Raw genomic sequence first — 23,040 nt, 5'->3', positions numbered from 1 at the left:
AGTTTATTTCTGTACAAAATACACCATTTTTGGCTTTGACATTTATTATAAACAGTCTGCAATAACATAAAAATTTATCCATCTAAAATGTGCGCTACAGTTGGCTTCACAAAGGCTCACTCCCATTTTGCAGGCTTGCAGAAATTCAGAGACCCTGAAGCTTGCTGAAAATACCAAAGGAAAACAGTATTTAGTGGGATTTTTTTAAAAGGCGATTTACAGTACTATCCTATTTCTTGATCTGTGAAAGACTTGGTAATGCTTTCAACTATTTAAAGACTTAAAGCATCTCATGGTATGAGATTTTCTATATTCAAGTGAAAGTTACATGGGTCGATCTATTATTATCAGTTCCCTTGGGAAGGTGGGGGGTGTTACACACTCCGATTTGAAAAAACACAGCTTCTGCAACAGGGCACGAAACTGAATCAGTCAAGGTAAGTTTAAACTTTTCCCATTATGGGTTATACTGTCATTATTTCAAAAAGGCAAATAATCATCACAGTTGTAAGCCCTTTGATATGTTCTAACATTTTTTGGTGTTGCAGCTGGGCCTTTTTCCACTCATTTGAAGACCACAGTTGGAATGAATAGGTACAGGTTTAAATTATGTGAAATCAAAGCACCCAAATGGCTTCTGGGCTGGATGATGATCATAAAATGAACCAAGAATTAACCTATGTAACAAGCATCATTTCTGGAAATGAATCTGTTTCTCAGTTGGGTCCCAATTACTGAAAATCACGTAGTAGTCTATCTTTCCTTTGGGATCATGCTTCTCATCATTGTTATTTGACTGTAATTTCTAAATTTAATATTTTAGTTCTAGGCATTTGGATTTCTTACACTGCTGAAGTATGAAGCTTAAGTCTATGTTCAACTGCTAGAACATTCACTCTATTTATGTAATTGATTTTCTGTGTTCCTCCTGATAATTGGGAAGTCAGCAAATAAGAACATATATCCTTTTAAATGAGAAAGTGAATGTATTTACCTGTCTTCAACTGCCTTGTTGGAGGGGTAGAATACCTTAAACGAAAATCCACTTCTTGGAAATGAACCCTGTAAAAAAAAATGCATATACCACACTTGCGTAAGTAAAACACTGTACAAATAGTAACAGACATACTTGAATGTGACTGCACACACACCCCTTCTTATTTTGGTAAAGCATAAGGCAATCTTACAGGATTTATGCAAAGACAGTCAGCGTTGGTGACAGTGAATGGGTCGTATTTATCTGCAATGACGAGCATATCTGGCACAGGATACACCCTCAGGGTGTAGTCATAGGCCCAGTACACTGGGCTAACGTACAGTGGAAGTGGCGTCAGATGTCCTTGTGACAATATAGTCTTTACAAACTGCAACATAAACATACGTAGTTAGTTTGGACCATTTTCTACAAGTCAAATTCATTCCTGCAGATGCTAATGCCCTGTTAATAAAGAAGCTTTGAACCTGGAAATGTTTTTTTGTGTATCTCTCTCCCTCTGATTATTAACAATTTCTAGAGTAAAGCTGCAACTCCCCTACAACAGGCAGCTGTTGTTTTGTTTGTTGTGTTGTGGGGTTTTTTTAATACACAAAGTCCTTTCTAAAGCATATCAGCCAGTATTTAAGGATGTCAAAACTATTTCATCGATCAGACTCTCCAACACAGAGAATCTGCTTACCTGTTCCTCCAATCCAGGAAGTTCCAACGCTGCCACAACTTTAATTTTATGGGTGTTTTTTTTCCTCAAGGCTTTCCTCGCAGTACTAGTTAACCACAAGACCCACACTTAAACAGTCTTTCCCTGAACTGAGGAAATCATTTGGTCCAAATGATTTCAATTCCTTCGGCTGTTCTGGGAGCTGCCCTGCTCCACACACCAGCTGCCCTGTAAAATCCCCTTTTTCATCTGGCAAATTCCAACCAAGTTATTTTGGTTCCTGAGACTCTCTCCCCAAGCCCCTTGAAAGCTTTTATTCTTTCTAATTGATTATGTAGCTGCCGTTAGGCTCTGTTTTCCCCAAAGGGCCAAAATCACTACAGCAACTTGGTGGAAGGGTCTGCTATTGAAAGAAAATGATGTACCAAGCATAGGCTCGGTTATTCCACTAATAGGGTACAAGGCCTAAAGATACTAATAATTTAATCTAATGTTACAAAATTTCCCTCTCTCATTCATCTTTTTACACTGATGGCTGCTTTAAAAAAAAACCTAATGACAGGCAGAAAAGGCAGAGGAAAACTGAAGTATGCAAAAGCAATTCAATACTATTATCTGCAGAAGTGTTACAATATATAATTCTACATTCTTCAAGATTCCTTTCTTTCCAAGCATGAGAAAGCCTGTATGAGTACAGGGAAGTGACAGCTTGCAGCATACACATATGTGTATGCAAACATGCACGCTAAAAACACATTGTCCACAATGGGTTCGCTGTGTTCACAAAGAAACTGAGCACTGTTGTGATGGAGCAAAACAAGAAAGAGCTAAAACAAGTTTCTGAGTCAAGCAAACAAACAAAACCCTATAAAATAAACAGAAACAGACTCCATCCATCACTGCAGTAAGCCAGTATTGCCTGGTTCATTCTCATTCAATTATATCAGTAAGTCACATCAACTCCTGCTGTGCATTCATTAACTAGAATCATAACTCAAGAGTGCTGTGGCAATGTATCAAAAAGCAGGATTAAGACTTCAAGTGGGAAGGCAGAAGAAGCAGGTGACCTTTCAGAAAAGTGACGTGCTGCTTTACTGCAAATGTCACTGGATAATTGATCCAAATTTTTTTTTTAAAAAAAAAGGTAATTTATATTAAACTTTGCCCTTAGGAATCAATGTTTCTTGGTAGGACATTCATTGGTGGTGCACATACACTAACAGTCAGCTGCTATGAGGTTCTGCGTTCAAGGGCACCTGCAGTGGGACAGTCAGAATGACTCAATGCCATCTATCAGTATCGGGGTTTCAGTCCTTTTACTGTCAAGAAGGAAAGAAAGGTAATAATACTATGTGTATAGATCCTTCTTACCATCCCTCTTGGTTACTTTTGCAATGTGTCATGAGAATGCGGATCAGAGCATCCTAGCAGATGCAGACTTGCTGATCAAAAAAGAAGTCAAGATCTTAGCAAGAAGTGCAGAACACAACTCACTCACATGGTTAGGAATGTCCATGTTGCTGCTAGGGAAGCGGACACAGTTTCTGCACATTTTGTTTACCAAATCTTCACGAAAGATAATGATTTCTTGGGTGCAATATTGAATCCTAAGTGGAAAACATTAATGAAATCAAATACATTAAGATGAAACTAAAAGATAGGAAGCTGCGTTATAAAGCTGATCTCCTTCTAATAGAGCAAAATGAAAAAGCACACTTGAATTAAAACACTTTCCCATCTTCCCTTCATTCCCTCCAGATTCAGAAAAAACGTAATCCTTTCGAGCAGGATTTTTACACTTGCTATCAAACTTCTAGCATTACTTCCCTTCACCACTAATTTATTTATGTCTTAATGTATTTAAAACTACTTACAACTAATGCAAGTGAAGAACTCCATTAATTTGAGAAATTTGGGACCAATTTTTCCAAAATTTTAGGTTTTGAAAATTACATCTGCACATAAATTAGACGTTCAGTAAAAAAAAAACACCACCATGAAAACTAGCAGTAAGTTACACTGTTACCGGCAAGGATTTGTGGTGAAAACTGAAAATGGCACCAGCTGTCTGAATTCCTCAGTGATATTTTTAGGCAGGGGAGGTCTAAAATAAATAGCAACAGATTTATCAATGAATATTCTTACTTTCTTTAACAATTTAACTCAAAATTACAAAATTTGAGGAAGTGAAGCAAACTGACCTTGGTAAAATAGAACCAGGACCAGGGTCTTCAGGGCCAGGGACAAACACAAATCGACTACTGTAAAAAGTTCAACGTACCACGTTTATGCAAAGTGATCCTAGAAGTATCTAAACATTGGTTATATATTGCCATTACTCCACAGATGCATGCAAATAACCTATTTCAGGGCAGAGATGACAGCTCTTCCTGGCCTTAAGAACCACGGAAATCACAGCTAAGGCATAAGGTACCTATCCACTGCTCACTGAAGCAGAAGAAACCTTAAGAACTGTTCATCATGCAAGGGGGACTGACTGTGGGAAGGGGGAGAGACCAGGTTTGCAGCCTGGCTCAGACTCAGTGTAATGGGCACCACAGTCCCATACAGGGACCCCAGATAATCCAGCAGCAGCACACCATGAGAACCCCACCGGGACACAGGACAGAGGATCAGTACAGGAGATATCCTTGCTTATATCCCACACATCTCAAGAGCTGCAGGCTGTGGCCATTCCAGCTTTTGGGGCCCATTCTAGGAACCAGAGCTACTTAGGTGCTACTGTTACAAATTCAAAGATAGAAAGGAAAAGCCTGGCTACCTCCCTGGCTTACTTGCCTTTGTATATTCCAGTGTCTGTAGAAGGGATTTAGTTCTCCAGGCCCAAAATGGGGCTCCCACAGAGCAGGGACACAAGAAGGGATAAATAAAAGATTCCTTTCCAGGTTTGCATTGCTTTGGTTAGTTCTCAAACTAGTGGCCATGGAGAACCATGTATGCCAGAATGCAAAAGATAGCAATGAGGTGCCTCCATGTAGGCAGCTGTCAGCGTTTCAGATGACATTTTCCGGGGCTGGTACAGAAAGCCTGTAGGTGCTCATAGCAGCATTAAGACTTCATCAGTTTATAAAGCAGCACTACTCAGGCAGAACCCTGCTGATTTCAAGGGAATTCCAGGGGAAAACGACTCACCCAAATAGCACTTTTGGGGAATCATGGGCTATGTTTAATCCATGTGGAAAATGTTCCAGGCAGAGGCAGTTTCACTTTTGATTACTGAACAGCAGCTTCCATGCCCAAGCTAGTTTAGATAAAATCAAAACCTTACACTGCTCCCAAAACAAACTTAAGAGTCCTGTCACAAGACTAGCTTGCTATCTGATCATAGCTGGCTCACAGTAATGAGAAAACATGGTATCTGCTAGTTTCTTCAATTAAGTAAAGCAAAGGTTTCACAAAAGAAACAAATTTCCCTTTTTGTAGCAATTCTCTGGGTACCTTTTATGAATACTGGGATATTCACATATAATATCTGCAAGAGCCTTCAAAGAACCTAGAGTAAGAAGAAAAGAAATCTATGATAAAACAGCTGGTTAGACAATAAATACACATTATATGAATCACCCCTATATGTCAGTACATTAGAAAATGTGTCACTTAGAAACTGAGGGTTTCTTTTCTGCTCTCCTAATTTGTTTTGCCATCATTATTTTAATTTAATGTACATGTCTGAGTGTATAACAGAGTCTTCCCTACCTTTTAGTGACTGGATTTGATTTTTTCCATATGGTGCAGATGAAAAATTTCCACAAAAGAAAAAGCAGGTTGGAGGTGCAGAGCAATAACCTGGAAAATAGAGTATCTGTGAGTATACCCATTCACTTCAGTATCTTTCCACATTCAGCCTCCATTCCATTCCATGAAAGGCAGAAACTGAAGCAGCACTTCAAGCTCTGCTGCTATTAATACACCTGAACTATTTTCTTGATACAGGCTTTTGTTTGCTTAAAAAGAATGATGGCAATGTACAAGTGTCACTTCAAGGGAGCCCTCTGTTATTTACAGGCCCAGTTCCAACAACATTGTTTGTGTGTATCCAGCTAACTACTGACCCAGGTCATATAATTAAACAAAGTATAATTAAAATAGATAATACAATTTAAAAATGGACTATTTCCTTAAAGACAAAAATAGTGGGTAGGTAGCAACAGATTACTATTAAACCCCATGCATCATTCCAATTCAAGGTCTCTACCAACATCTAAGTCGCCATTTGGCATTACAAAGCAACAGTAACTGGAATTGTCTGAGCATTTCAAGAACATGACGAATCCTCACAATATCACTAAATACCCAGAAACACATGCTTTATAGCAAAGAGTGGAAAAAGAAACCCAATTTCCATCCCTAAAATAAAAATAAAAACATCTATTCAGGCATTCATCTCACGTTCCAGGTTACTCTCAATTTTCCTAACGTGCAGTACCAGACATGGATTTACTTCACTATTTTTCTAGTTGGTAAATAGGACAGAATTATTTATACCAGAGAAATGGCTCATCAATGTTTTTTCCTTGCTATTCCACTCAGCTATCATTTTTAGTTTATAATTATGAAGCTTATTACTTGCCCATTAAAAAAAAAAGTCTCAAAATAGTAAATGCTATGTAGGCATCTTTGCCAGTTGAGTTCAGTATATCAACCTCACTGACCAAAGCCCCTTTATTTCTTCAGCATATGCATCTTGGGTCAAGTTCAGTCTGCTTCAAGGATCTTGCCAACTTTGATCAAGATAGCAAACTGGTTTTGTAACTTCTGGATGAGTGTCATAATTTGTGTCCAATTTTCTTTAGGTGAGTAACAGCTCCCACCCGTAATTTTATGTTGCTTATTTTTAAAGCAGCCACCCTCTCACACTTCCATTCTACCTAAGACAGACAGGACAAGCTGTTCCAAAACTGCTCTGGAATACAAAGAAGCAATTCACAGATCTCACACATGCTTGCTATCCAAATGTTGTCAACATTACTAATGTAATGAAGTGTGGAAGAAACAGTTCATATTTTAAGAGTAACTGACATTTTTTCATTGGTAGAACCAGAAAGTATTCAAGGGATTGCTGATCTCTGATCAAGTAAGGAGCTTTCTTTAAAACAAGCCTAGAAGAACTTTCACAAGCAAGAGAAATGTTCTTGTCACAGCACATAAAATGGCTACTGTCCAAAAAACTATTAGTACTAAGTGATTCATGAAAAAGAAGTCTCAGCTTGCAAAAGTATAATACAATACAATTTTTAAAACTGTTAGAGAAAGATCCAAAACAAATGCAACAGCAACCATGAAATGCAAATAGCTGACACTAAAATTAGAGTGAGACTGCACTGGCTTTGGGCTTGGGTTCAGTGGGATCCTACAAAAAATAATACAGTTGGGCTTTTTCTAGCGTTCTCAAAACGGAAGTTCATCAAAAATGCACAATACAGTAATAACAGGACTCTTGAAAATTGTTGCCTTTTTTGTTTACAAGTATACTTTTGAAGAAAGGTACACAAACCACTGTCTTGCTGTCAGCTCTACACTGTCAAGTTTCCCCTGCCTGACAGGGATGCTCACTCAAACGATCACACGATGGAAGAATTCACAAAGCTAAACCAGCATAGAACCGATTCTCCAACAAAGACAATTAGTTTCCTGCTGAGGTGTTCCCTGAATTAGCTCACCGTGGGGTCAAACTTCCCAGCCCATGCCAAGGAGGGGACACAGCCACAGCTGAGGACCAAGGACCAGCTAGGCATCAGACTGCCTTGCTGCACTTGTCAGCTCCACCCATCAAAACTGCTAAGGGCTAAGGAAAACGGTAAAAAAAATCTCTAAAACATGGCTCAAAGTCAAAGCAGTTCTCACCTACCTGAAAACATTGTGTGAAGCTTTTCCAGTACTTCTGCTTGGTCCAGCCACACATCAGAAAGAAATACAAACATGGCGTCTTCATTTTCATCCTCCAGCTGCTTTAGTTTGGCAGAAGCCTTTACTGAAGCTGAAGAAGGCCCTCCAAAGAAGTTCACATTCCCATAGAAGGCCCTACATCAGTAAAATATTCAGGTTAGTTCTGTTTTCTTCCCAGATCGTTAGTAGTTTTGATTATGACTCACTTAATCCATTTTAATTATTATCATTATGATAGGTAGCTCAGATGGTATCAAGAATCATTTAGTACCTCACAAAGAAATCAAGGAAGAGAAACGGCAGTCACCTAGACATAAGGCTGGAGCACTGCCCTGCTGTAACTCAGCAGATCATCTCAGCGTAATATTTATCCTGGGTTCTTTCCCACATCCATTCTTTAAGCAAGTAGGAATTTCTTATTCCCATGTAATAGTTACCTGGTTTTGCAATTGAGAAGGGCTTAGATCCCAATTATCATTAATATGCAGAACCCAATGGCCTTTGGAAGGGTTTTTCTGCTAGCACTACAGGCTTTAGTACTGATCCAAGTGGACCAGCAAGTCCCAAAACTGCTTCCTTAGAATTGTATTTATTTTGGAGCATTTGGGGAGGGGGAGGGATAGCATACTTTAATGTCACAGAAATTATAAAATAATAATGTGCTTACTTAGAAACCCATAAGAAAATATGGAGTGAGGCTGCCAAAAGTCAGTTTTATACCTAGTGGTAGCAGAAGGCTCTGTAGGCGGAAATCCAAAAGCGTTCACATGAAAAACTTCATCTTCATACCAGCCTAAGAAATTTTTGAACAACAAAATAACCTTTCATTTTTTGAACAACATCATGTCCTAGACATTAGTCAGACAGTTGGCAGCTGCGCTACATAGCTAGACCCAGCCTCCATCAATCCCTCTCTTGTGATTGCACCAGTCCCTGTGCTGTTCAGTGGTGAACCAGACCAGGGAACTATCTGGCTGGAAAACAGGCTGAGCAAGAAACCAACTATTTTTTACCCCAGACGCTTATTTGAATGGATTCGCTGCACAGCCACATGAACAACCATCTCAACCCAACTGAGTAAGAATGTAGGGGAACCAGAAGCATTTTCGCTGGCCCTGTCCTGGAAGAGTCTCTGTCCAACTGCACCCTTTCTCAAGAACTCTCCCACCCATTAGAGGCCCAGAAGTAATAGGGAACTACTTGTCCCCACTATCATTCGTGCTCCTAACTTCTATTTACTTTATAAAATTGAAGCATAAAATACATTATTAGAAAATAGACTGGGATTATGTATATTGCACAGAATAATATTCTACAAACAGAAATGTCCATTATTTTGCTAAAGCAAGGCTCCAAAACTGCAAGCCCTTATATCAGCTTAATGAGAAGACTCATTAAAGTCTCTGAAGGACTAAAGCTTTGCCAACAGAAAGCAGGATTTTCAGATTGTTAAATCATACTGTTCAGTTATTCTAGTTCGTCTTCCTAATCTAGTCATATGTCCTCCAAGCATGCTGGAGCCAGGCTAACTAAGGCAAATCTTCAAAGCTGCTGCAGATGCTCACATCCCACCGGCATCGCTGAAAACCACAAATTTTGCAGAGCTCTCTTCTCTGTCTCCAGAGCCCACAAGGTAACAGGAAAAGCTTTTGGCCAAAAATCTCAGTCACCACCTGCTTATGGTCAAGCCTTGTCAACATGAGACTTGTCTGTTCAGCCACATCTGGCAGACATGTAACTACAGCAACAGCCATTAACAGAGTAACTTATTACAAGCTAAGAAAAATAGTCTGCTTTACCTTCTGCCAAAACAAAGCATGATTCAGTATATAAACCACTGTGGAACTGGTGCAGAAAGGTTAAGAAATGTATTTTTCTTAGATCAGGAATCTTAAACTAGCTTTTTAGCCGAAGTTTGCTTTCCAGCTGGTGTAATACATTTGGACACTATTGAAAGTTCACTGCCTTAAGAGCCAGTTACCTGGTAACTGAGCAGGTAAGTTCATAAACAGCCTGCAAACAGGAACACACTCTGCTTCCACTGGGAGGAATACTAACCTTTTCCTAACAGTCTCTGTGCAAGGGCACTGAGCTGCAGCAACCAAGTAATTTGAAAAGAAGGAAAAAGACAGAGCTGCAATTCGCGATACATTATTTTTTAACAGTCAGTACTGATTTATTATTCAATTTAAAATTTTCCAGGTCTATAGGAAATTCTTCAACTCTTACATCACAGGAAAAGGATATTGCTTTACTAAGGTCTAGCTGGACGACTCCTGTAGGGTCTTCGAGGAAAAATTTCCCCTAAAAAACAGTATTAATTAATAAAGCAAAATACACCCAAACACATAAATGCTTCAGTCAGAAGCATCTATCAGTCAGAAATAATGTAGTTGTCTTTAACATCATGATCTTAGAACACACTGGCAGAACTGGAAACAATGCTGCTTATAGCAAGTGTATCTTAGCACCTTCCCTTTGAGCTGCTGCAGTCTGGATTGCTGGTGCACCCCTCCCCTACAGTCACAGTCCAATGCAATGGCAAGTCCAAACACAGTCACTGTGAGCTCCAGTGTTTCAAGAAAGGGCACACCTGAAAAATGTAACTGGTTCTGGTTGCTGACTCAAAGCATTACAAAATTCTGCGGTGAGAAGACATTTTCCCTCACACACCAGAACCACCTGCTTGTGGAAAAGTCTCTTCTTAGGAAATGGATCTTGCACCACTGATGTTGATAGGAGTTCTGCCACTGACATATATGATGAATAAAGTGGCGAGATATTTAAGTCTTCTCATTTTCTAATATATTACAATGTTGAATGACTGGTGACCTAGATACTCTACAATGAAAAGCAACCTACCTCCTTAAGCTGAGTTATCATCCCAAGCACAATCACTTCTCCCACTTTAGCTGTATTGCCCAATAGAGTTTCTATTGTTTTAAGCTGGAACCAAAGGTAAAGAATCAAATAAGAATTAAATCAAACTCTCCATGTATCTATTCTTAAGCAAGCAAGACAACGCACCACATAGCACTCATTTTTACATAAATACACTAAGGAGCTATGAGAAAATACAGGCTCATTAGAAAAATCAGGGACATATTTTTGAATGTCAAATGTAGCACAGTTTAGGAAAAGATTTCCAATAATTGATGCTAGCATAAAGAACTGCTTAGCAAGTAAATATTTATTGTGATTATTTTCCTTAAAACTGAATTAAAGCTGAAAAGAACAAGTGGCAATTTCTGCTCTTGCCTAAGAGTGTCAGTTGCAGTTATTGGATCCTCAGCAGGAGGATCCAACCCGAGCCACAGGGCCAGCCTGCACCCATGCAGGAACAGTGGTGACTTATTGAGGAACCTTGGATGACAGAGAACACTCTAGAGTGATGCAGGTGACATTGCACAGCATGCTGTCTGCAGTTTCTGGACAAACTTATTTTTATCAAACTGCAGTTAGGAGAGACAATCGTCCTACAACACCAGCATAAGCAATGCATTTGCCAGTGCTGACAGGGAGGATAGGAAGCAGTCAAGGGAGAAAGATGTCTATAAAGCCTAGATGGAGATAAAGGCTCCACTCAGCTAAGGTCAGTTGCTTTTTTCTACATGATGGCATGCTCTGAAAAGGGACAAGCAGGGAAGCTGAGCAAAGCAAAAGCTGTTATTTGGTACCCAGTGACACACACACCCTTTCTCATCTTTTTTCCAGAATACACAGTAACTGTATAATATAGTAGAGAGGGTTTAATATGAGAAAGCTGAGATGGGAACAGAACAGACTAAAGTTATGACCTTATTCAACTATAGGTTTGTGAATTTAGTGCTTATGAAAGAAAGAAGCAGGGAAAATATTCCCAAGCAGAGGGAAGCAAAGTGTACTAAGCTGAACAGCTAATGTTCTTCCACCGCAGGAAGCCATGCTTCTCTTGCACTTCATAGCTGCTTTTCAGTGGTTTGGTCATCATGCTGATCTGAGACAAATAACTGCATTTTTGACAAACAGGCTAAAAATGATCAAAAATAACTTGTTTGCATTGATTACTCATACTGGAGGCAAAACTAAGATGTCAGTGGAGAACTATTACTGCATTAAAATGTAACATAAGCACCATTTCCTTTGCAAGAAAAAATCCTTTTTTTTTTACCTGGAATTTGCTCCTACTGTCATCAGGATGAGCAACGATCACTGAAGGAGTAAACAACTCATGTCTATGAGTCCTCTGCAGAAACCAAAATTGAAGTAATTCAGTTTAAAAATAAATGAGCACTGTCAAAAAGCCAGTTCATTACAACCACTATCCAAAATACTTTTTAAAGTTCTCTTACCCTATTTCATCCAGAAACATTTAATTTGTTGAGCATAATCAGTTCTTTTGACAAGAATTTGCTTCTAAGAAACAGATGATCAGTAATACTGGACAAAAAACCTAAGCACAAAAAATTAACATCAAAGCGCCTGTAATGCTTCCAAAAGAAGTTATTTCTGACTACCTGGAAAGAAGGGGTGAGAGGCCAAGGGAAGATAAACTGTATTAAATGGTAACTATGTGGAAAAGAGCAGATTTCTCTTTGGGCAGGGCCTATTAAAAGTAAACACTTTTTTTTTTTTTAACAGGACCAAGTACACTAACAGATTGTCCTGGTTTTGGCTGGGATAGAGTTAATTTTCTTTTCACAGCTGGTACAATGCTGTGTTTTGGATTTAATATGAGAATAATACTGATAACACACTGATATTTTTAGTTGTTGCTAAGTAATAGTTAGCCTAAGTCAGGGACTTTTCAGTTCCTTAGGCCTTGCCAGTGAGAAGGCTGCAGGGGCACAAGAAATTGGGAGGGGACACAGCCAGGACAGCTGACCCCAACTGGCCAAAGGGATATTCCATACCACAGAACATCATGCTGAGGACATAAATGGGGGGAGTTGGCTGGGGTGGGCCAGTTGCTGCTTGGGGACAGGCAGGGCATCAGTAGTGGGTGGCGAGCAACTGTGTGTTGCATCATTTGGGGTTGTTTACCTTTTGGATTTTATTCCTCTCTCTCCTTCTCATCACAATTGTTGTTGTTGTTACTATTATTGTATTTTATTTTAATTATTAAACTGTTCTTATCTCAACCCATCAGTTTTACCTTTTTCCTGATTCTCCTCCCCTTCCCACTGGGAGGAGGAGTAGTGAGTGAGTGGCTGTGTGGTATTTATTTGCCAGCTGTGGTAAAACAACGAAAACAGCTGTGTAAAAAAAAAACCAGATAAACTGCAGAGAGCTTGATGAAAATGCATTGTAGAAATTTTCACTTCTTTCACTGTTTTTCATGCAGTCTGAAAGCCTCCCCTTGGAACAAACCCACCGCTACCAGCCCATGTAATACACCCAGTAATTCCTACCACCAGCCCTCACCCACGTATTGACCTGAACCTTCACTTTTCTGGAGGTCAGAAAGGAGTACATACCATAAGCAAACACAAAACTTGCACAACAGAGAGTCTATGTGAAACCAGCAGGCAAAGAGGTGCAATAACACAATACAGTGGAGGACAAGAAGGCTTCAGGATATACACCCTATGGACACCTCCAGCTGCTGTTCACAGAAACCAACTGGTTTGCACGAGCGTGCAATTCCAGCAGGTTTCACTAATCCTGATTTGTATGAACTAAAGCGTCTTCAGTTAATGGCTAACTTGTCTTCCAGGGCAGAGGTTCCCAAATTGCAGTACAGATACTCCTAGTGCCAGTAAATTCCCTGGCAGACAGAGTTGTTGCTGCCCTGGAGTAGCCGACTGTGCATGCAACTACCACACGGTCCAAAGGACAAGCAGTTCGTGCAGGCAGCTGAGTATGTCCGTGCTGCCCACGGGGCAGCGCAGACAAAAAGCTGTGCTCACTGCCTGTGGCCAGGTGCTTCGCTCACACTTCGGGCCAGGGTTGCGCACAGGCAGTAAGGTCTGCTAAGCACCTGCCAGCACCAAGCAGGATCTGTGCTGTGGATAGCCTGCTGCAGTTAGTGCAGACACCTGAAAACCGACTACCAAGTCATCCATTAGCAACCCGCTCCCCATCCCCTCAAGGGCCATCGCTGGGCTGCCCGACAGAGACAGGGCAGAGCACAGCACTGAGCAGACAAGTGACAGTCCCAGCTCATGAGGTGAGTGGAAGAAAAGGAAGAACAGGGTTGTGACCCTGTTCTGAGGGATAATCAGACAGAAAATGCTGAGAGACTGACAAAGTCCTGTTGTACATGTAAGAATGTAAAAAACAGCGTTCTGTTTGTGTATTTTGTTAAACAAAGCAAAATTTCTTCTGACCTGTTGCAAGATGGAGTAGCGTTCTCGAAACAACTCCGCTTTATCTCTGGCAGTTCCAAATAAATTTGGTACAGGAAAGTTGGTCATTGACAGACTGCAAGAAGTTTAACATAATCAAGATTAAAAAAGGTATGTTCCACACACAAAAATGACTTACTGATCTAAAAGTTGTAGGAGGCTGCTGTAACACTACTGCATAATTTATTTACTCAATGACAAAGATTTCTGGTACGGATCCTGCGTTTCTGCATTTTGAAGGCTACATCCATTTAATTTCCCTCTACCTCACAGGCCTTGAGATTTATCTTTCCACCTGAATGGGACTCTGCAGAAATAATTTTTTTAAGAAGCAGTTATGTCTTTAAGTGGCCATGAGCAAGAGTATTTTCTTCCTCTTGGTTAGCAGATTGCATTCAAGCAGCTCTCTGCTTCCAATAGCCCGGAAAGCCAGAAAGTGGCATTGGAATAAAACTCCTACCACAAACTTGCTTTTGCTGGACTGACAGAATCATGAACCAAGGCTAGAATATGATCACATATAACATGAAGGTCGCTGCAACCCCTCACAATGAACACCACTATCCATTCCTCAGCTAACACCACTTTAAGATTTTTAAAAGCACGGCCTCTTTTTGGCTTAGCAGTCTGGGCTACTTGCTATTAAAGGTGAATTCTTTACCTAGCAAAATATTTACAACCAATTCCTCCAATTACTTCTTCCTTTCTCCAACCTCCAGAATCACCAGTTGCTCCTAATTTTTTCTTTTTTAGTTTCTGTAGCTCTCCTTAGAAGTCCTCCAGGGCTTCAGGGAGTTGCAAGCTACAGTCGAAGAAGTAAATACATGCAACAGACAGGCCAGTTTTGTTTTTTTTTAATTAAACAGCCAACTGTGGAAGAAAAACCAACCCAAACTACATTTTGTGATGGATGTCTTTAGCCTTACTGTCTCTTTTATTCATTAGATGGCATAAACATGGTTGGACATTTTACTATCTAATAAACACCCTAAAGTTTCAGAGCCAGTAACATCATAGGCAGCACAGAATACACTGCCACAGGAGATACAGGTCCCCATTTCAGTTGCATCCTACTGGACTAGGAAAAAATTCAATGGCACATTTATTTATAAGCCAGCATTTATCATGCAGTCTGACTGGCTCTTTAGAGACTAAGAAAAAAATTATCTCACTTTCTCACTCAGCCTTGAGATGAGCAGACCCAAGAGGGAAAGATTACAAAGCAGACTTTTAATCATACAGAAATAGAGGCTTTTTTCTTAAAACAAGATATGGTTGAAATTTAAAATATGCAAGACTTACGGTAGAAACTTCTTTCCTTCTGAATTATAAATATAACGTGGAATATCAAAGGCTCCAATAATGTTGAAAACATTTTCTCTGAAATAAGAATACATTTACAACATTATCTGAACTGCATGAAACAAACAGCAACAAAGCATGCCAAATAAAATTATATTCATTTTGTTCACTATCACCCTGCATTATCACCATTTTTCCTGCATCACTCACTTTACCTATTGGATACTCCTGCATCTTCCAATTCAAAAAAAAGAAAGTCTTCAGAAATTCATTTAGAAATGAGAGCAGGATACATCTCCTCTTAACCATCCTCTGCTATCTTTTTTGACAACAGAACAGCCTTGGCACGGTTAACGTAAGTTTAAACAACAGACATGCACAACTCTTCAGACCATGAATTGAGTTGATACATCCCATTATATTTACTGGCTCAGCTCCCTCCTCTGATGCCTCTCATTCCCCTCTTACTGTAAGCGCATCAAATTCATCAGAGTAGATAAAATTATCCCGTGAACCTTCACGAAAGCTTACAGGCACAGGAGAACCATCACTGCCTATCAGACACTGATGTCTGAGGCTTCAGAGTGCATTTCTTACAACACTTTGCCTTCAAGCTTTCTGCAGTGTAATTCAAGAGAGTTGTACAGGCTGGCCCTGCGATCTGTAGAGCTTTTCCCTTCAGGACTCTGTACTGAGGATCTCTGCACAGAGATTTCTCCTCTTTTCTGGAGCTAAAATTATATTAAGTATATGAAGTGACACAACGAAATGTCACACTCAAACCATCCACATCATAAAAGTTCCAATGACAAGAAGAAAACTAAAAAGCAAATTTGCTTCATATTGAGAAACTGTGGGGTCACAGTGTCTAATTGGCATACCTAGCAAACCATTTATTTTCATGCTTTGCATTAATATTCAATATACAACGTAAACACTAAAGAAACACATTCATCACAATCACAAATAAAGTTCTCAGAAACTCAAGTAATTGCTCTCCACTTTGTTATCAGAGAGTGAAAATCAATCATGGTTTTAAAAAAACCTGCCCTGCTATACAAAAAACAGAAACAAGCACCACGGAGGAAAATTTTTCCAAGTGCATTCAGAAAAGAAGTATCTTATGAAAGGCACAAAAATAACCTTAGATAATTCTGATCTAGAGAATAGGAAATAAAGACAGGAACAGAAGTGACAAGTTCTCCCTGGATTGTAACTACTGGTTTACTTTATTGGTTAATATTCAACCTGTATCACACGTAACACATAACCAGAGCATTTTAATTCCAGAATGTCAGCATTATATTTAGAATCCCCTAGAGGCCTATCCATGAGAACAAATTTTCTAAGAAGGAACATTACTAACCTTCAAAGACAGTACCAGGAAGACAAAAGCACAAAGCAATTACTGCATGTGTAGCACTAGAGAAAATGCCTGACATTTATTTCCCAAGAAGAAATAAGGGAATGAATACCAACTCCCGTAAACATCAAATAAAAAAATAATGTCACCGTACATAGTTTCATCTGATGCCTGGCTACATTCTTGGACAGCTGCTTCCACTGTGGATTGTTCAATCATATTAGATGACACTGAAAAGAAAATTTCAAAGGATTAAAACTGCACGCTATGGAAAGTAGTAAGAAAGAGAGTTAGGAGGTCTTAAATATTTTACAAAAAATGGTTTGGTCTTCTCAGAGGAATATATTGCACAAATAAGCATATTTTCGGTAAGCTAATGACACATGCTGTTTTCTCTTTACAAATTGATCACTTAATATTCTTACCAGAAGGATACATCTCTGGTGAAAAAATAATCCACACGCATACTGTGCCCACCATTAATTCACTAAACATGGAGAACAACACAATTATAGTTGATGCAAAGCTGCCAAATATACTACAAATGTGTTAGATCTGAGCCTTCACATTCTGGAGTATAATTTTGTTTCAGAACATTATCACACAGACTGTTGTCATAAATAAGTATTCCAACAGTTTAACACAATTTTGAAGATAAGCACATTGTTGTCTTCATGGGTTTAAACTGATAATTAAAATTTAAAAATATTTCTAGACACTAGCGTTTTGCTGAATTTGAAGGGAAAACCATTGATGCAGATTCACAAAAGGACTTGGCCAGCATTGCCAAGCCTAACTGCTGGGCTTCTGGAACAGAAATCAACACATGAAAACCTGCCCTTGAGCTCCCTGTTCAGGGTATGGGACTTAAAATCACAATTCCTGTAAGACAGTGATGAATAGCAGAGCAAAAGAAGTACTAAGGGAGCTAGCAGGAATCACATGAGAGACCAGCATTCTGAATTGCACCTCTACCTCTAACTTCAAACAATTCATGGATATTAACTGGACAATATGGGAATTTGTAGCACAAAATTACACCCTGGACAAAGACCAGTGTTGGCGAATGCACTGACTGCATGCACTACATTGGCTCTAGAGTTTCTTGTACCAATTCATGTTTGTTCAAAAATGTGGATGCATTAATTTGTATCAGCTAGACCAGGACCAGTTCTTCAAACTGCTTTTACTCCCTGTTTGATCAGCTATGATCTGTTATCCCATAACCAGTGAAAGGATATAAAGTCATAGATTCTGTAATCCACGCTGCAGTAAAACTATAGAACAAGCATATACCCACTCTTGATTTCATCAGGTTTAAATGCAATAGGCTGGGAAGGTTTCCTGAACTCACCTAAGGCTAGTACTTATTGTAGAACACATTTATATGAATTTGAATTCAGCCAAGAACTGGAAGTGAGCCCAAGTTTCCTAGTTCTCATGAGCTCTGATCAGTAAACACACATATATGTCAAGCATCAGGTGCTACGTCTGCAAGACACATTCTTCAACTAAAGGTTCTACAACTCCTATATTTTGTGCTGTCAGTGCCAGGTACATCTTGAGCTACTACCCCATGCCTTTCATGACACTTAGGAGCAAGGACACTGGATCTGTGTACCTCAGGACATACTGTCCCAACTAAGCAGGAGGCAGTCCCCAGACAAAATACTCCTGGCCAAGACAATGGACTTTCAGGCGTGCTCAGAACCAAGTGGGTCATGAGAACTCTACCAACAAAAGCTCAGCTCTTTGAGTGTCTCACATTTTTATGGGATTTTCCAGGAGTTTTCTGGATTACACTTTTGGATTTAATAATTTATAGAATTCTACGTACTTTCACATGCCAAGCTGGTACAGCTTCTCCAGTGCTACAGTGCCCCAACCGTTACCAGCATCTTCTGCCCAATGTTACTATCCTGAGATAACATCAGCATCTGCCTTGCTGCTTCAGAGCATATCCAGGTGATGGTTAAACTCCGTCCACAGTTGGTTCACATTAATAAGCTGGACCATTATACTGGTGTACTTCCATCTCCCGCTCCACCTGGCTGCAAAGGCAGTGATCTCTGAACAAAGGATTCTATCTGCTTCCTTCCTGCAATCACAGCTAGGCTCCTCAGATTATAGCTGTCAACAACCCTAACCCTTTTCTGGACCTGGACTACGGAATAGCAAGTGAATTACTTTCTCATTATTTCTTTGGTTTATTTTAATATTTCAAATTATAGTTTCAGATGCAAAGATGTCCATAGAAACTCAGCTAGGTGCTTTTAGTAACTAGCACTGAAAAATCTCACTACTCTTGGAAAAGTCAGGAGGTTGCCAACTTTTAAAATGGCATACCTTTTGCAGACATTAAGAAATTCAGTATTCAACTAAATGTCAACAAATACATTTATCTTGATCAACCCGGTAGACTAGAATGATACCTTAGTGCATATGTTGCCAATAGCTCTGTTGTCTAAATAACATCGTAAGTGCAAGATAAACTCAGCAAGCTTAAGAAAAATAAATTGTTTACTTACAAGGCTGTTTTTCAACGGCATCAATGACATTTTCAATTACATTGTCGAGTTCCACTTCACTGATGGACTCAAAGGCTTCGGCAAGATACCTTAGAGCATCCCTAATTCCAATGAAGATAGTCAGCTCAAAAAGCAATTAATTTTCAATAGTTTACATAAACTATGCCAATTTTGGCAGATGTGCACATAATCACTAAATGGGTTGTGATTAAAAAAGTAGAAATAATTAGTACTGCATAATACTGCACTGGTTTAAGTCAAAGAAAAAATATCATCAGGATTGAAAACACTGGGGATAAGAAGCAGACACAGAGAACCTCATCTTCATACAACCATAGAAAGACTAATGTCAGAAGGGACCCCTAAGGTGGCCTGGTCCAGCTTTCTGCTCTAACAGCACAGGCTGGTCACATTGCTCACAGCGCTGTTCAGTGAAATTCTGAACGTCTCCAAGGATGGAGTTCCCATAGTTTCTCTTGGTCCTGTCCCGGTGCTCAACTACTCTCCTTGGGAACAATTTTTTCATAGGATTGTAGAGAAGCCCACGTGGACGGGACCTCTGAAGACCATCTGGTCCAACTTTCTACTGAAAGGAAGGCCTTACATTATGCTATCCAGGGCCCCCAACAAGCCAGGTCTTGGAAAACTTCCAGCGAGGGAGTTTCCACCACTTCTCTAGTCAACTACTCCGAAGTTTAATTGTTCTTACAGCGAAGATTTTATTTTAAGCTTGTGCCCAATGCCTTTTGCCCTGTCATTGTGCAAAACAGATAATAAAGTACCTCCATCTTTCTATAAGCACCTTGTAGGAAGACAGATTAGATCCTCCTGAGCCCTCCCTTCTGGAGGTTCAATAAACCCAAATCCTTCACATTTTTTCCATGTCCAGTTCTCCAGCCTTCTAATCACAGAATCGTAGAATGATTTGGGTTGGAAGGAAGCTTTAAAGGCTGTCTAGTCCAACACCCTGCAGTGAGCAGGGACATCTTCAACTCCACCAGGTGGCTCAGAGCCCTGTCCAACCTGGCCTTGAATGTTTCCAGGGATGGAGCATCCACCACCTCTCTGGGCAACCTGTGCCAGTGTCTCATTGCTCTCACTGTAAAAAATTCTCCCTTATACCTAGTCTGAATCAATTCTCTTTTAGTTTAAATCCATTGCCCCTTGTGCTACCGCAACAGGCCCTGCTAAAAAGTCTGTCCCATCTTTCCTACACGCCCCCTTTCACGTACTAGAAAGCTGCTGTAAGGTCTCCCCAAAGCCTTCTCAAGGCTGAGCAATCCCAACTCTCTCAGCCTTTCCTCAATGAGATGTTCCAGCCCTCCAATCATTTTTGTGGCCCTCCTCTGGACACACTCCAACAGGTCCATGTCTTTCCTGCACTGATGACCCCAGAGCTGGATTATATCTTGGTGGCGTTCTGCTACACCATTTCTTTAATGTCTCTCCTGAAGCAAGGTGACTAGACCTGGACAAGTGGGATTTCTTCTGTTGCAGTCTGTGCTTCCTGCCTCTCACCCCTTCTCTGTGCACCGGCTCCTTCTCGCCAAGTTGGATCATCTTTACCCTCTTTTCCACAGACTGAGCAAACCCAGCTCCTCCCGCTTCCCTTACACACCGCAAGCTCAAGCCCATAGCCACCTTAACAGCCCCCTGTAGGACCCACTCCAGGTTACCAGTATCTCTGAGATTGGAATTATTTTCATTCTAAATAACACAAGAATTAGAAATTAGCTTCTTGCCTCATCCTTAGGCTACAGTCTCACAGTTAAAGATAACAATTTTCTTGTCAACGTCATCTGTTGGCCAATCAAACCTGGCATTTTGGTTAACAGCCTGACCTTCAAAATGTCTCAGTTCATTTAACTGTGGCAGTCGGGAGCTCTGAACTTGGGCTCCTCACTAATGAAATTGTCAGGACATTGTCCAAAATAATCACATCCCATCCACGTCGGAAACAAAATGGAACTAATATTAACACAGGATCTTGAAAGGGAAAATATGAGCAACAGAGCCCCAGGCACCCTTATAAATCATGACACCTTCCACTGCAAGTAGAAATCACTTTTATTTGACCTCGCAATCTCTAACTATTATGTACCTTAGGACATACCATTTTTTTCCTCCAGTACAGAACTGGCAAGTGTAACTCAGGAAAGAGATCCCAAAGTTGTCAGAGCTAGCTGCGGACAAAAAAAACCCAACAAAACGCCCAGCACCACCGTGGGGGGACCCACGGGGAGAGCAGGGGCAACTTCTGGTGCTACCTAACCCCGTGGCCGGCACGTCCTGGGTGGGGATGGATGGAAGTGGCCCACAGGACAGGGCTTCGGAGGAGACTCCAACGGCCGCTGGGCAGCGCAGGGGAAAGGAGGGGAAGGAGGGAAAGGCATCCCCACCTCCCCGAGGAGGCGACGGGGGGTGCGGACCTGTCCCTGACCACATCCCACGACTCTAGGCCCTGCGGCGTGCCCCGAAAGCAGAAGGCGGCCTGGAGGGAGGCATGAAGGACCACCGCCACCCCCCGCCCGGGCGGCGCGCATCCCCCCGCCCCGCTCCCGGCGCTACTCACGCCCGCAGCAGCAGCCCGCGCAGCCGGAACGCGGAGCCCAGGCGCCGCCGCAGCCGCTCCGGCTCCATGACGGCCGCTTGGCGCCAAACGGCACCGCGCCGCCGCCGCCCGGCCCGGCCCGGCCCTGCCCTGCCCCGCCCCGGGGCGGGCGGAGGCTTCGCCGCGGCCCCGCCGCCGCCCGCGGGGCTCGGCCTGCAGGAGCTGGGGCACCCGGCCCGGCGGGCGGCCCCCTCCCCCGGCGCAGGGCGGGCGGTGGCGGTGCCTCGTGTTTTCCGACGTCCTGGAACTTCTCCCCGGGAACGGCACCGCTCCGTGCCGAGCTGCCCAGCAGCCTGAAGGCACCGTTGTTCTGTCGTGAAATGTCACAACAAAGCAAGGGAACAGTAAGGACACCAAACACATTGCTGCGGCTGACACGAGTTGCCCAACAACATCTCCCACCTTATTAGTTTGTTGCTTCACAGGCAACGTAGCTTGCAATACCGCTGCCCCCTCGTCACTGCTTGTAGGCCCTGGTACAGGTTGTGCTGCATCGCCAGTAATCTGCAGTCTCTCCGGCTTCAGTTTTACCTGCCATAACACATCCATCAAACACGGCTGGCTGTGAATAGATCCTGCTTGCACTCCTGTGGCCCAGTTTTTTCTCACCCATTGATGCCTTTAGTCCGTTAGACTGCATGGGATGTTTCTCTCCCATACTTCATTTCTCCTCACTGGTTAATCAGTCTCTCCCAGGGTTCACCAGCTGTGGATCGGGGCTGTTAGCAGCCTGCTGTAGTTCTGCACTTGGTTGGTTGGCTGTATAATATCTGTCATAACTCTGCCTTGCCTTTAACTACCACTTTGTAGGGCTCTTTCCTAGCTGGAAGGGTGCCCTGGGACCCTGGTCCTTTCTCTTACGCTCTTACACACAGACAGTAACTGTCCTGCCTGGCTGCCAAGTTTCCTAGCACAGCTCTTGGTCGCCTGAGAGTTTGGTATATGGTAAACTCTTAGTTCTTCAGTTCATCACTACTCATGTGCCTGCACTGCCAGAGATCCCTCCCAGCTGGTTCTGTCTTGGCCAACAAGTACATGATGGTCTCCAAGGCTGTTTTTATGCATAACCAGGGGAACTGCTGTTGTACATGATTTTTCCTTTGGCCCTGAAGCAGCTGAAGTCTGTTGCAACATACTGAGTCCTGGTGTAAAGCATGACCAAGAATCACAGAATGGTTGGGGTTGGAAGGGACTGGAGTCCAACCCCCTGCTCAAGCAGGGTCTCCCAGAGCGGGCTGCAGAGCCACGTCCAGGTGGGTTTGGATGTCTCCAGAGCAGGAGACCCCACCGCCTCTCTGGGCAGCCTGTCCCAGCGCTCCGGCACCCTCACGGTAAAGACGTTTCTCCT

General features: G+C 41.7%; 2 protein-coding genes across 2 annotated transcripts in view; both read right to left on the bottom strand.

The window, feature by feature from the left end:
* The window catches only part of NEMF (nuclear export mediator factor), a 162,394-nt gene that overhangs the window by 63,353 nt on the left and 76,001 nt on the right, over positions 1-23,040 (bottom strand). The window lies entirely within an intron of this gene.
* On the bottom strand, positions 27-21,790 carry POLE2 (DNA polymerase epsilon 2, accessory subunit). Its single transcript, XM_080397077.1, has 19 exons — positions 21,654-21,790; positions 19,082-19,182; positions 16,708-16,783; positions 15,191-15,268; positions 13,871-13,964; positions 11,713-11,787; positions 10,425-10,508; positions 9,810-9,866; positions 9,362-9,410; positions 8,283-8,355; positions 7,525-7,697; positions 5,373-5,462; positions 5,115-5,169; positions 3,857-3,916; positions 3,682-3,759; positions 3,154-3,262; positions 1,188-1,364; positions 995-1,062; positions 27-164 (listed from the first exon to the last, which is right to left on the bottom strand). Exons 1-19 carry the CDS (start codon positions 21,719-21,721, stop codon positions 146-148), a joined length of 1,584 nt encoding a protein of 527 aa, XP_080253203.1. The 5' UTR covers positions 21,722-21,790; the 3' UTR covers positions 27-145.

The sequence above is a fragment of the Falco punctatus genome, assembly GCF_963210335.1.
Source record: "Falco punctatus genome assembly, chromosome: 7".
Taxonomy (NCBI): domain Eukaryota; kingdom Metazoa; phylum Chordata; class Aves; order Falconiformes; family Falconidae; genus Falco; species Falco punctatus.
Note: the sequence above shows the minus strand (reverse complement) of the source record. Positions and strands in the feature narration are given on the sequence as shown.

Excerpts from the sequence above, each read along its gene's own strand:
- POLE2 (XM_080397077.1), bottom strand. The coding sequence starts at position 21,721 with ATGGAGCCGGAGCGGCTGCGGCGGCGCCTGGGCTCCGCGTTCCGGCTG. Across the intron at positions 15,269-16,707 it reads CAGGCATCAGATGAAACTAT|AGAAAATGTTTTCAACATTA; the intron begins GTACGGTGACAT and ends TTCTTATTTCAG. Across the intron at positions 7,698-8,282 it reads GAGCCTTCTGCTACCACTAG|GGCCTTCTATGGGAATGTGA; the intron begins GTATAAAACTGA and ends TTACTGATGTAG.